Source organism: Haliotis cracherodii, unplaced genomic scaffold (genome assembly GCF_022045235.1).
Source record: "Haliotis cracherodii isolate W230 unplaced genomic scaffold, xgHalCrac1.p SCAF_20, whole genome shotgun sequence".
Taxonomy (NCBI): Eukaryota; Metazoa; Mollusca; class Gastropoda; order Lepetellida; family Haliotidae; genus Haliotis; species Haliotis cracherodii.
Window position 1 is genome coordinate 15493488 of NW_027266276.1, and position 14033 is coordinate 15507520.

A 14033-nucleotide genomic window follows, 5' to 3' on the forward strand; every position below is an offset into this window, starting at 1 on the left:
AATAAGGTCAACCAGAAGCACTCGCAAATCTCCCAACTACATCAACACCTATCTCTCATTAAACATGCTGAACTGCTCATCTATCACCTCTCAAGCCAAACATGTTCAATCTGATATCCTATTCCTGAACTCACAACTTGAATATAGCAACAACAGAGTTATTAATCATGTTAATTATAAGTGATAAGAACAGAATCAAAATATGATCATTGGAGATAATACATAATACATTATTATTACGTAATTGTATCTTGTTATTTAACAAACATGCATATAAAGGGGCACACAACAATTATTTACTTTGGAAACAGAGTTAAAGGTTAGTAATAGTCTGTCATAAAAAGCTACAAAAAATACATTCAAAATTGTACACACACAAAATTTTCTTAACGTCTCAATCTGACTAAAGTCACACCATGCATGTTTGAACTTCCTGTCTGTTACTCCACATGCACACATTCCAGGCAGTTGGTTGTTTGCTTCCACTGCCAGCCAGCAGCCAGCACCACTGGTCTTATCTATCTATCTATCTTCACACTGAGTCATGCTTAGTCACCTACTGGCATTTATTTCGTCTTCCCCTTTCTTTTTGTCATTCTCTTTCACTTTTCGCTCCTGGTTTGTGGAAATGATGAAGTCTTATATTCCAAGCACATAATCTCAGCTACGAAGTGACATTTGAGGCAGCCTATCATTATAGAATACAAGGATCTCTGTGACTTATTATTAAAGTCACTTTAAGCATTCATTCCATAACCACAGATTTCAATGAACAAAATTCAGTTATCATAATCCACATTTGTTAAGTAAAATTATCATTTCCATTTGCATGTTGAATCATGTGGAACTGTATGCCCAAGTTACCTGTGTTTTGGCGTTGCCTCCACCTGAAATGAGGATCTCCAAACATATTCCTCCATGTGTTGAGACCGCAGCATAGTGGAGGGGGGTCTGTAATGAGAACATGTCAGCAATAACCCAGGTAGTACACAACACTGATCACTTCCTGTCTATGATGCAAAAACAAAGAACCACCATGTCTCTATACACAAAAAGGATGTTTCTGAGTCCCACATGAAATCACGTTATCATTCTTTGACTTTTAACATCAAGTCCAAACCCCCATCTTGCATGTCTGGTAAAATGCCACCTATCCTAACCATGAAATTATTCATGAAACTGGTTGTACACAGATTTTAGCAATATCAGTCCAGCAATATCATGGTGGGGGATGCCAAAAATGGGCAAGACACATTGTACCCTTGTGGGGAATCGAACTTCGGCTTTCAGTGTGATGAGCAAATGTGTAAACCACATGGAGACTCCACCCTATATGAGTGAGCTCAACTAGAAAAAGCATATGTAAGGAGTATAATGGACTGGAAAAAATGCAGAAAGACAAGTTGGGATAAGTAGACTAAAAGATTTGGGCACATACGATTTCACATTTTTTCACGTTCAAATTGTCAAACTGTAAGTCACATGTAACCATTTGTCATGAATAAAAACCTTTTTGTACAGAAACAAACATGTCAAAAGACATTTGACACAAGATCATTTCACCTCACCTCAACTCAATTACTACCTTGTTTAAAACTTTCTTCAAAATGTCTTTTCCAAATTAATCTTGAGCTCAAGCACACATTTCACTCCGTCATAAGTGAAAACACAATCTTGCAATAAAAAACTTGTTTCCCAAAAGATAATTAATTATCAGCAAGACAACCCAACTGACCATTCCCTTGTTGTTGACTGCATTGACAGTTGCCCCATTGTCCAGGAGTTTGTTGACGACAATATCCTGGCCATTGAGACAAGCCACGTGTAGTGAAGTATTCCCGACGCCATTGACAGCATCAACTTCAACTCCCAGGTCCAGCAGCAGGTTGACCACGCTGACCTGCCCACTGGCCGAGGCAGCATGCAGCGGCGTGTACATCTGGGGAGGGCAAACAATGATCAGCAACATCAGCAACATCCACAACATGCACAGGTGCCAACATCACAAAACTAATGACAGTTTTCACTACTAGAACAACAAGTGAGGACAGGGAGAATGGCTGCAAGGTCAGGAACACAGCACTGTAATTTGGTGGCAGTCCCTTGTATCAACAGTTCTGTCCAAAGACAGGGGCCATATTACAGCTACCTTACTTCCTCGGAAACCATTTGGAATTTTTTTTTTTTAAAATGATGTCTTACATATCCCAATCATATCCCAAACAATCATCTTGTTCAATGCTTCTAAATCAGTATGCTTATTCAACCAGGGATAATGAAAATGTACAAGCACCAGTCACATGCTGTTTCACTCCTTCCACTTCTGTGAGATGGATACTTTACACTGTAAAACTTCATCGGCACGTTCAAAGTTTTAAACATGAAACAAGACAAAAGTAATGAAGACTTCAGAGGACCAGTGTTACCTTCTTATCCCGACAGTTGAGCTCTGCCCCATGATCCACCAGCAGTCGGACAACCTCAACGTGCCCCATGTAAGCTGCCCAATGGACCGCCCGACGGTCCTTCTTGTCAAATGCGTTAATGGTGGCCCCTTTCTCCAGCAGGAGCTGCACCATCTGTATAAACACAAAACAAATGTCACATCACCTACTTGAAATCAATTAGGCCCAAAATCACAACATATCTTCCCTGTCCGATATAAGCATCTGCCCTTAGGCCTGTGGCAGATAGATCTTGTGTTGGGCCCGTAGTTTCAAATTTGTATGGGCCTGCAGTAAATTTTTGTGTCCATTCATTTGTAAAAAATGAGGGCCTGAAGAGTTTAGTCAGGACCTTGAGCTTCTTATGTATGTCGGTCCTGATGCAAGCCAGACAATTTGTTTCATTTTAAGCACTGCATATCTTAAGGACCAATAATCCTTGAACGTTTGACTAAGAAATCAATGATACAGGTCTGAATGAATGAGTGAGTTGGGTTGAACAGTGCTTGGAATAGTATTTCAGAAATATGACATAACATGTCATCCTCAAGTGGGAAGAAGGCCAGACAATGATGAGGGCGACCCCACATTCACTGGATCTTGACACACTCAAGGTGCACCACCAAGGACAACCAATTGTGGCGCCATACACAACTGGGCCACTGATGGCCCCCACACGATGCTTGAACATGCAACAGAATGTTAAGTTTCTACAGGATGTTTCCAGTGATGTTTCTGTAGCACTACACTATTTGGCAACTTGGAAACATTTGGTTCCTCGAACCCAGCATAGTGATTAACTTCAGTCATCTCCACTTGCCATATCTTTTTACCTTATCCTTCATTTCAGCTTAAAGGATACAATTTTGTTCAAGACAAAAAACAAAACTGCAAAACGATTTCACGTGAGATTGAGTAAGGCAGTCCACTAGTCCCTATGATAAATACACATAGTAAAACGATACCTTAAGTATCGGGCAGTTTTGCATTGACTTTGGGACTAATGCCAATTTCTATGGCAGGACAGGTATATTTTACTTGAGTATTAGTGCTATTAGCGGACTAACTGTGAAGTTGACATGTCTGCAGATGAAGTACGCTGATCAGGACAGTGGCACAGTACCTCCTTATGGCCATTGAATGCTGCATGATGGAGACTAGTGCGTCCAGCCCGGTCCGACACATTGACGTTGGTGAGGAGTGGGATGATATACTCGGCACACTTCACCGCATTGTTGGCACCAGCCACATGCAGCGGGGTCTGCCAGTTCTTGTCTCGGGCATTCACATCCGCCTGGTGCTTCAGCAGCGTCTCCACAGTTTCCTGACAATACATCAACATTCTTAACACCACAGTAAACACTTTTCTGTTTTACATCAAGATAGTGAAATAACTTTTAGCTGAAATATACTGCCAGTGGTGTCCAAATGCATAGAAGATCATACACCCTTTACTTGGAACAAATAAACTTCAGGTTGTTCTTAATCCCTTTACTTTAAGAAACATTTACTGTATATCCAAATCACATACGTTTCTGTGTACTTAAGTCTAGGAAGGGCCTGAACACCTTCTGGGTATTTCATATCACAAGTGTACGGTATCAAGAATCGAAGAAAGAACTATTCAAGTATTAATTGTAAGTTTTTAATCCTGGAGCATGTTGAGTGAATATTGTATTACGCCAGTCAGCAATATGTCAGCTATGTCAAGGCATCCTGTAAATAACCCAGTCTGCACCAGGCCAACAAGTGACTGAAATCATGAGCAACAATCCATGCCATAAGGACCCACTGATACTATAAGTTTGGTCACAGAGCCTCACAACTCTCTTCCTAGTCGGCCCTTAACAAGCATGAGACACTGTGGACTATTCTGACCAGAATCCACACAGGTTCATATATTGAGAACCTGAGATGTGAATGTTTTCTGTCTGTGACTGACCTCACTGCGTGAACAGCAAGCTCGATGTAGAGGAGTCAGCCACTTGTTGTCCTTTGTGTTGACTCGGGCACCACTGAGGATGAGGATGTCTGCGATCTCGGCTTCCCCACAGTAGGAGGCTGCATGGAGGGGACTTCTTTTCTCAATGTCCTGTATGGAAGAAATGTGAATATTTACAACATGTACAATACATAGCAAGTTGCATAGTATGAATCTACCCTTGCATTAATATGTCTGTATTTGTTATAGTGGCAATATTGGAAATTTTAAACATACAGAACGGTGCACTGCAGTTATAGTCTTTGCTACCCGCTTGAAGTTGCCTTTAGCGATAAGGGTTTTCTGCAGATGAAGCGTTGCAAGGGACGTATGGAGCCTCTAAGAGTAAAGTTGAAGTAAAAGGTCGTCACAGACCAGAAGGTGGCATCGTCTGTCGGCAAGCCAAAGCAAGGTGGGGAACCAGTTGCCTGTTGGCCAATGGGGTGTGACCAATATCACAGACATCTACCTTCTGTAAGACCCAAGGAAGAAGGCCTGACGAGAAGAAAGGTGTAGGCATTGAGGCCCTCCCACAGGATCGCCAACGCATCATGATCCCAAGCCTGAGGATTGGGGATGGGTCACACGAAGCAAGAGAGCTGAACGTTGAAGTGGGTGGCAAGTAGATCTACCTCTGAGGGCCGATACAGTTGGCAACTGGAACAGCGTCTGGTGCAGGGACCACCCTGTTGGCGACGGTGTGTCGAGTCGGAACAGGGAGTCTGCTATGACATTGGAGATCCCAGGAATGTGAATAGCCCGGACGTAGATGTTGAGGGAGTCGATGAGCTGGAAGAACTCGACAGTGAGTGAGAGGGGCAAATACTGGATTAACTGAACTGGGAGGAGTGTGTTTCGGAGATATCAGAACCGATCGAGAATGGCTGCGTGAATAGTGACTTCCTCGATCCATGTCCGGTGTAGAACATCGATCCTCAAGAGGGAGAAGGTCTTGAGTTGTCGCTGCAATGAGATCGGTCAGTAAGAGGATGGCGAAGCAGAGAACAAGAGTAATCCATAGTAGATGTGCCAATAATTAAAAAAACCAGGCGGGTACGGGTAGTAATTATCCCCATAGGAAGGATAACCGTCACATCCCTGTAGGCGATCCGTGCTAGGCATCGTACGGCGGATAATCCTAATAGCTTAACTCCCACGTTGATGATAATCTGTAGCGAGGGACCGATCCCTGTAAAAAGACGGCGGATAATCCTAATAGCTGTAACTCTATGGGGTGAAGGAACAGAGGAGTGGTCACCCTAAGCCAACCATGACCTCGCTTCACAAGGCTAGTCCCAAGATCCCCATCGCTCTGAGGAGCAACGTAAGCAGGAGTCGTGCATACAGTCCCAGTCTGAGGATCGTCTAGCAGGAGAGCGAGAATGTCGACTCGATTGCGAACACCGCTCCTGATCCCTATGTTTTGAAGCCGACCATTGATCCCGCGTGTCTTTACTCCTGTGATCCTGAGGATGATCAGGAGCGTCACGAAGGGTAGTCTTGGAGCGAGCAGTCGATTTGTCATCCCTCACCCGACTGTCTAAAAGAACTGAACATGTCGAGTCCAGGCGCTGGATCTTAAAAGCAGAATTATGTCCGATCTTTTGAGCGAAAGCATTAGAGAAATAAGTAGTCGCATTTGAGGACGGAGTTGATCATGTTGATGCAAGAACGGAAATCGAACCAAACATCGGCATGGAGCAGACCCTGATGAGCGGTCATTGGGTCGGGATTAGAAACATCATCTGTGAGAAAACTGTCAGAGGCAGCGTCGTATGTGACCGATAACACGATTTCATCTGAGTGAGCTGGAGACACTGCTTTAGTTTTCTTTGACGCTATCTTGCCAGAATCCTTAGCCTTGGATTTACGGTCCATCATCCTCCTGTGACAACATAGAAAAAAATGCGGACTCTTCCAACAAATGACATTCACCACACCTGGAGTCTAAGAAGCACTGACCATGACCATCACAACAGAGTGTGAGGATCAGACATGGATTACGTGCGTCTACAGTTATCATGAGCATCATGAGCATCAATCCACGCAATTGGGATTGATGACGTGCATCAACCAAGACAGCGAGCTTGACCACCTGATCCCGTTAATCGCCTTTTACGACAAGCATAGTCGCCTTTTACGGCAATCATGGGTTGCTGAAGACCTATTCTACCCCGGTATGCAAACAAGTGTAAAAAGAAATATATGTATATATTCCAAGAAGCACTTCCACACACTGTGCCGGACATTAATGAGAAACAAGTTGATAGAGATGCATGCAGTAAAAGTGTGTAAGGTTACCGTGCACAAGAGCTCGTAATTGACCCAGCTGTTGGTCATAAACATAGATATGCTAGGTTGTGTTCTGGTGAATGTTTTTGTTTTAGATGCTGGAAACATGGTTCAAGCATGTTTCCACGCGTGTTGTGGCATGTGGTCCTGTGCACAGTGCACAGCGCACAGGTAACAAAATCAGGTGAAGCTAAGCAACATCACGGAGTGTCCTTCGATGTGTGGCCGCATTTCAGAAGCTTGGCTCCTGAGAGTTTCTAGAGCTTCAGTCCTACCCCACACTGTAGCACATGTAAAATGTGATGTATCCTTGGCAAGTGACTTTGTTTGAAATGTGCCTCTGTTTACCCAACAGTGAATGGGTACCCGATAGGATGAGATGGCATTGATGGGAGCTGAGAATGATTCCTGAATGCACATTGATCCACAAGCTCCTTCCCAGCGCGTGACACCTTCGTTACACTCTCGGTAACATCGCTGCCACCAGTGTGGGCGCGGCCATTTCAAGAATCTTGAAATTTGCCCTCCAACCCCATATGTAGTAACGTTTATACTTTTGTTTATGTCTTTGGGAATGCCATCATATTTCAATTTGAAAAGGTTTACGACTGACCATGTTTTCCAGACAAATTTACTTTGTTGTTTTGATAATCAGATTGGTTCGAGATTGCAGACTAACGGAAAATCAACCAACTTCTTCCTTACATTCTTATTATATCAATAACACGATAGTTTTAATGAAACAGAAATTCAAACTGACAAACGAAGAAAGTAATTTAGCAGCGATAAGTGTATTCGGCGCACGACAGTCGACACTTGTTTGTAAACACAACGGTCATTCGGTTGCGAGTTCAACTCCAAGCATGGTTGTGGCCACCTATTCACAGTGGGGAGTTTTGACTGGTGGCAGCGATAGTATAGAGAGCTCCGGGAACGTACTATCGCTGTGAGGAGCTTGATTGATCCAGTGATATATATATAGCCTATTATAATTAGTATTTTTGAAGAAGTGCATAATGTGAAAAAAGGATAAGTTTAAATATTTGTCATTTCATTGCATCCTATCAACATGATCAACTAAAAATAACAATAATCGTTATCAGGGCCCCCAAAATAGTGATGCATCATTATTTTCATGGCACTATAGCCAAAAGCAATTGCTGAAGTATTGAGAGTGAGTATTAGGTCTACCATTGCTTTGATCAGACTTCAACTGCATGTGTGAGTTATCTTAGTTGTACGCCGCCTTTGACAGTATTCTAGTTATATCATGGCGTGTTAGTTTGATGTGTTGATATGAGAGGAAAACCTGAAGTAATCCACATCTCAGACGTTTAACACTTTGGTGAAACCACAAGCATGAGTATGGTCCTGACAAATCTAAAAACATAATGGGGCAAACTGGGATAGGAAACCCATGATCCTCTGTTTCTGGTGTGCCCTAAGGGCACAACTCGGCACACTGTATTGCCTTGCCTGGGACAAATGGGCCACCTTGAAGGCACAAAAGTCAAAAGGGAAATCGTCATTAACCACTTGATGAAACATATAAGCAGGTGGAGTAAGGGTTATATATTTTTTTTCTCAAATTGATTGTTAATGATCCATTGAGGATAGACAGATTTCCTTCATCTACAATTAAAGTCTATGTACCTGATAGTTGACATCTTCCTTTTTGTATAACAGGGCTCGGACTTCATCTGGGTCCCCATGGAAAATAGCCTGCACCAGAGGAGACTGCAACAAGAGGACCAGGATTATCTACTCCACTGACGACATCAACATATCACATGTCCATCATTAGGGGTAACCATGAAGCAACAATGGGTCATGTGTCCTGTAAGACCTCAAACTATAAGTTGATATTCAGAGAAACTAGGTCACCATCATTTCGCATCAATCCCATGTATGACTTTTCTAATATTTCAGAATATAACTTATCACGCCAAACGGTCTTGTTGATTCAGTTCTGCATGTCAGATGCTCAACATGATTACAACAGATTCATCTTCATTGGCACTGGGTATCACTGAATGAATACAAGCCTCAACATGTATTTTTTCCAGCATATTTTAGTCTAAGTATATGGTCACACTTTTCTCCACATTTGCAAGGACTTACAGAAGTCTTCATGTGTAGGCTTGGAGAAATACACAAATACTTCTACAAGGAGTTTACATGGTTTATGTGACTTTGTGGGATTAAACCATGTTTACCAAACAAACAAAACTCTAAATTCAAGCAGTATCATGGACATGATCACAACATGTTCATGATATTGCTTGAATTTAGATTTTAGATAAATAATAAAGACAAAGCAATACAATTCAGTTCACATTCCTAGTAGTCTAGCACAGATACATTTGCACAGGGACATATCTTGGTTATCTCAGTTTTCTAGCTCAAGATCTGCAGCAAATGTTTGCTATCATTCCCAAATTGAAATCGAACATGTTTAGGTTATGATACATTTGCACATGTGACCAGTTTGATATCATCATGATCATATTGCATTGAATTAAATGTTAGAACATGAGAACCTTGCATTCAAAACATTTGACCAAAAGATGTTTACCCAAATTTGCCCACCATTGGCACGTAGTTGAAAATCTAATCTGCGTTGTCACTACCAGACATAATGCACAAAACTGTGCTTGGTATTTATGTCCCCACCTGTAATGATCCCTACCACTGCGAGGAACAACCACAACAATGCCTAACAACAGTGGTTCACTGGATACAGGAAAACATTTGAATATGTTCAATGAGGAAGTTGTCATTGGTTCTGTAGATGTATAAGCTACATGTATCCACACTCTGTGAGGCAAGGTTCATTGATTCATCTATATTTTTTTAGGGGAAATGAAAACAATTAAACATACAAAAATCACATGAATTAGTTTTCTTAGAAAATGTCAGTGGAATGTGATTGTTAACATGCGATCTAATATTACATCTATTACATGTAGGCATTTATATTCACATCTTGCTTAAATAAATGACAAAGGTTCAGAAACCTTTCCTTAAAGATGGCAATCTCAGGCATTATTCATTTTATAAATATCACCATAACTGTCATATATTCATTATTCTATTCTGTAGACCCCTAATATCTTTCAAATGTGTGCTTGTAAATCATCAATCCATGCAACTGGGATACGATGACATGCATGTCAGCAAGTCTAACCATCAACCAATCCTGTTAGGTGCCTCTTACGACTAGAGTCCCTCTCCTCTTACGACAAACATGGGTTGCTGAAGACATATTCTAACCCGGATCTTCACGGGTTCAAACACTTGCATAGAATAAGGTTGACATTGTCCCCAGGTTTCAATGTTTTGGCAGAATACCCTAATCGAACTTTATGTTACCAGTCACCATACAAAGTACTTTTGACATCAGATTTGACAAGTATCATAGTTGTTGTCAAGAGTTTAATCTTCAAAATACACTCACTTCTCACAGGTTATCAGTAATTACTAACAATTACTTATTTAACCATGGACAACATTTTCTGCACTCCAGGCATTTCCACTTCTCAGTAGCTACTCATCTAGTTTTACCTGATGGAATTAAATTACCCATCTAAATTGCTCAATCTTCTCTAAATTACATACACCGTACTTTCAGCTTAGTTGCTTTAGATGTTGTTTTACACTGCTATCAATAATATCCCATCTATATCACGGTACCTGTCAATACTTAAGTCTGGACCAGATACATGTATTAGGAGCAACATGCCAACTGTTTGGGTACGATGACACACAACCAACAAAGAAACCAAACTTGAACATCTGATCAAATAAGATGAATAATAGTGAACAGTTTTACAGTTATATCAATGTGTGTCAGCTTAATGTAATAGGAAAGCCTTAAGTAGGTCTTCGACATTTACCACTTAGAAGAAACACGCAAGCACGGGTATGGTGCAGACAAAGCTAAGAAACATGATGAATTATAGAGCATGTAGGACTCTCCTTAGCCAGGTCACCACACTTCTAAAGAAATACTGTAAAAGTATTTGTTATTATTAAATCCTTATCACATTCATTAACTTATGACTCAACCTTATTTTTCTGAACAGCAATTGAACATAAAGTTCACTAAGTCTTTACTTGATGGGTGGGGCTGTTATTACCTATCACATAGAGCTAAAATATTGACATGAATTTTGTTTATAACAAAACGAAATCTTTCACATACAGCATAAAAATAAGCACTTAATGGTAAAATAACGACCCATACGATTTGGATGAACACAAGGCCAGATATGTTCTACATTCAGTGTAAGATACACAATGCTACGAAACTGTCAAAAGAGTCGAAAGAGTCAAATGACAGTTGTAATAAACATGGTTTCAATAATTTCATATGTTTATAAATATGGGAAATAACTATCTACACAAATAACATTTACATCGGAAGTGCCACGAGTCACCGTTCCGGCATGTGGCATAAGGTTAGAGCAATAAAGTCGACCTACAAGTTGAAGCAGACAGCTTAGTCACGGCGATATGCGTATCGAACTGCATCATGGCCTCAAAAGTTTCAATCCTAGCACACAGAGTGTTGCAAACAAACCTCTTCCTCCAGTTGCTGGACAACTAGACTGCCCAGTTTCATGACAGTTCAAAAAGTGTCAATTAATCCCTACAATACATGAAGAACCTCTACAGGAGTTGCATTTTACAGGAAGCAGTACACCACTTTGCCGCCATGACAGAACTTCTCCAACATTTTGATTGGTTACTTTTGACATGTGACCACATTCTACTTCCGCCACTACAAGTCGTGTGAAGGCATGTTTGGGATGGTATTTAAATGCCTTTAACAGTAAACCCATCCTCTCCAAATTTAGATCGGCGTTTTCAGTTTGTTTTCCTTTCATACAACCACAGCAGCGGGGTTTTCTTATGATCATTATTATTTTTGGACTGGTTCTATACAGGAAGACCTCTCTAATTACTGTCCAACCCAGGCTTCAACTAAAATATATTTTATGCACTTCCCTGAATTGTCTGCTCAGATTTACAAACCTGTAATTTAATATTTACGGTTTACTGTCTTCTCCCGTGAAATCTGAAAACAAATAATGCTTTGTGTAACAAAGTAGATACAATAATTTACCAAACTGGGTCTTCTGGAAAAAATGAAGGAGGAAAACACAGTTGCGATCTCCCTGTGATTTTTGCAACATTGCCGCAAAGGTAAATAAATGACACCGGGTTACCCGCTAAACAAATACATCATGTCGGCTGATACATGGTAGCCTCATGTCTGCTCCGGTAACAAAGAAGTGCAAACAAGTCGCATCAGCGTTAAGCGAATTAGTAAACTTTGCTGACATGCTCAGTGGGCAGCATAATATGTAACTTGCAATTGCCATAATAAAGTGTGGAAAAATACATAATAAAGTGTATTTACACCAAGGACCACACACACAATTAAAAACGTTTTCTTTGACTTTTATGTTGGTACGACGAATACGCTGAACCGGATTTTTCGGACGGTGCCGTTCCTAACGAAATATACACATGGGAATGGACGTTCCCAAAGGTAACATATTCGCAAAACCACAATATCAGTGCTGCAAGACATCCACGCCACAGACACGCACGTTTTCCGTAGATTACTTATGATTTAATTTATACTTTTGGTTGCTTATAGATACCAAGTGTAAACGTACTACAACACAATTCAATTCACAACAAACTCATTTGGTGATGTTCAACTAAATGTAAACGACCGCCAACTATACAAATAACCTCCGGTATACTGTTCGTGTATAACGCTTGGAAACAAAACAAATGTTGTTTATGTTTAGTAACCATAACGTTATTGTGTTAACTACGTAAAGCCCAAAGCTATATTTTAAACAGCCTTAGGGCAATATTTAGGCAGTGGCAAATAAGTAAACAAATTTACTATTGAATGAAGGATTTACCAGAAAACTCGGCTCAGAGTTTGGGTGATACAAATGACGTCTTGCACTGCCACTTTTTATACAAGTAGATGTAGCTAGGTTACCTTGAATATGAATGTACCATAAATCCTTGATAAAATGTCTGAATTTGAAAAAGCGCATGTGGAAGCACTTAAATGGAAGAACATGATTACATAACATTAAAGGTATATTATTTCACGAAAAATATATTATCAACATATTCACAAATATACACATTTTAAGGAAGCAGTATGACTGACAGGAATAAGGTTTTTAACGCTATATTGACATCACTACAACGAGGAGCATCATCGGCAAGCTATGACAATGCGACGTCACTACAACGAGGAGCATCATCGACAGGGTATGACATTGCGACGTCACTACAGCAAGGAGCATCATCGACAGGGTATGACATTGCGACGTCACTACAGCAAGGACCATCATCGACAGGGTATGACATTGCGACGTCACTATAGCAAGGAGCATCATCGGCAAGCTATGACAATGCGACGTCACTACAACGAGGAGCATCATCGACAGGGTATGACATTGCGACATCACTACAGCAAGGAGCATCATCGACAGGATATGACATTGCGACGTCACTACAACGAGGAGCATCACCGACAGGGTATGACATTGCGGCGTCACTACAGCAAGGAGCATCATCGACAGGGTATGACAATGCGACGTCACTACAACGAGGAGCATCACCGACAGGGTATGACATTGCGGCGTCACTACAGCAAGGAGCATCATCGACAGGGTATGACATTGCGACGTCACCACGAGAAGCATCACCGACAGGGTATGACACTGCGGCGTCACTACAGCAAGGAGCATCATCGACAGGGTATGACATTGCGACGTCACTACAGCAAGGAGCATCATCGACAGGATATAGACATTGCGACGTCACTACAACGAGGAGCATCATCGACAGGACATAGACATTGCGACGTCACTACAACGAGGAGCATCACCGACAGGATATGACATTGCAACGTCACTACAACGAGAAGCATCACTGACAGGGTATGACATTGCGACGTCACTACAGCAAGGAGCATCATCGACAGGGTGAGACATTAATGCGACGTCACTACAACGAGAAGCATCACCGACAGGGTATGACATTGTGACGTCACTACAACGAGGAGCATCATCGACAGCATATGACATTACGATCTCATCACAAAGTGCGGCACCATGGACAGTGTATGACATAACGACTTCAGCATAGTATAGTGCAGGTGGACAGGATATGACATTATGACAATATCATTAGCGCGGAAATGATGGACATACAGGTTCTGATATTTTCACACATTATGGAGTTGTATGACATAATTAATACATTATATATAC

General features: G+C 41.2%; 1 protein-coding gene across 2 annotated transcripts in view; it reads right to left on the reverse strand.

The window, feature by feature from the left end:
- The window catches only part of LOC139470353 (serine/threonine-protein phosphatase 6 regulatory ankyrin repeat subunit A-like), a 29057-nt gene extending 17615 nt beyond the window's left edge, over positions 1-11442 (reverse strand). Inside the window, exons 1-8 of one of the 2 annotated variants that reach the window (XM_071252746.1) lie at positions 11300-11442; positions 8371-8454; positions 4387-4536; positions 3568-3768; positions 2427-2579; positions 1736-1939; positions 865-951; positions 561-615 (exon numbers count right to left, since the gene is read on the reverse strand). In XM_071252746.1, the coding sequence (XP_071108847.1) occupies positions 561-615; positions 865-951; positions 1736-1939; positions 2427-2579; positions 3568-3768; positions 4387-4536; positions 8371-8454; positions 11300-11341 (976 nt within the window). In that variant the 5' untranslated portion in view covers positions 11342-11442. The remainder of the gene's footprint in view (positions 1-560; positions 616-864; positions 952-1735; positions 1940-2426; positions 2580-3567; positions 3769-4386; positions 4537-8370; positions 8455-11299) is intronic. The other variant, XM_071252745.1, reaches the window with a different exon arrangement.
- Between the last annotated feature and the right edge of the window lie 2591 nt (positions 11443-14033).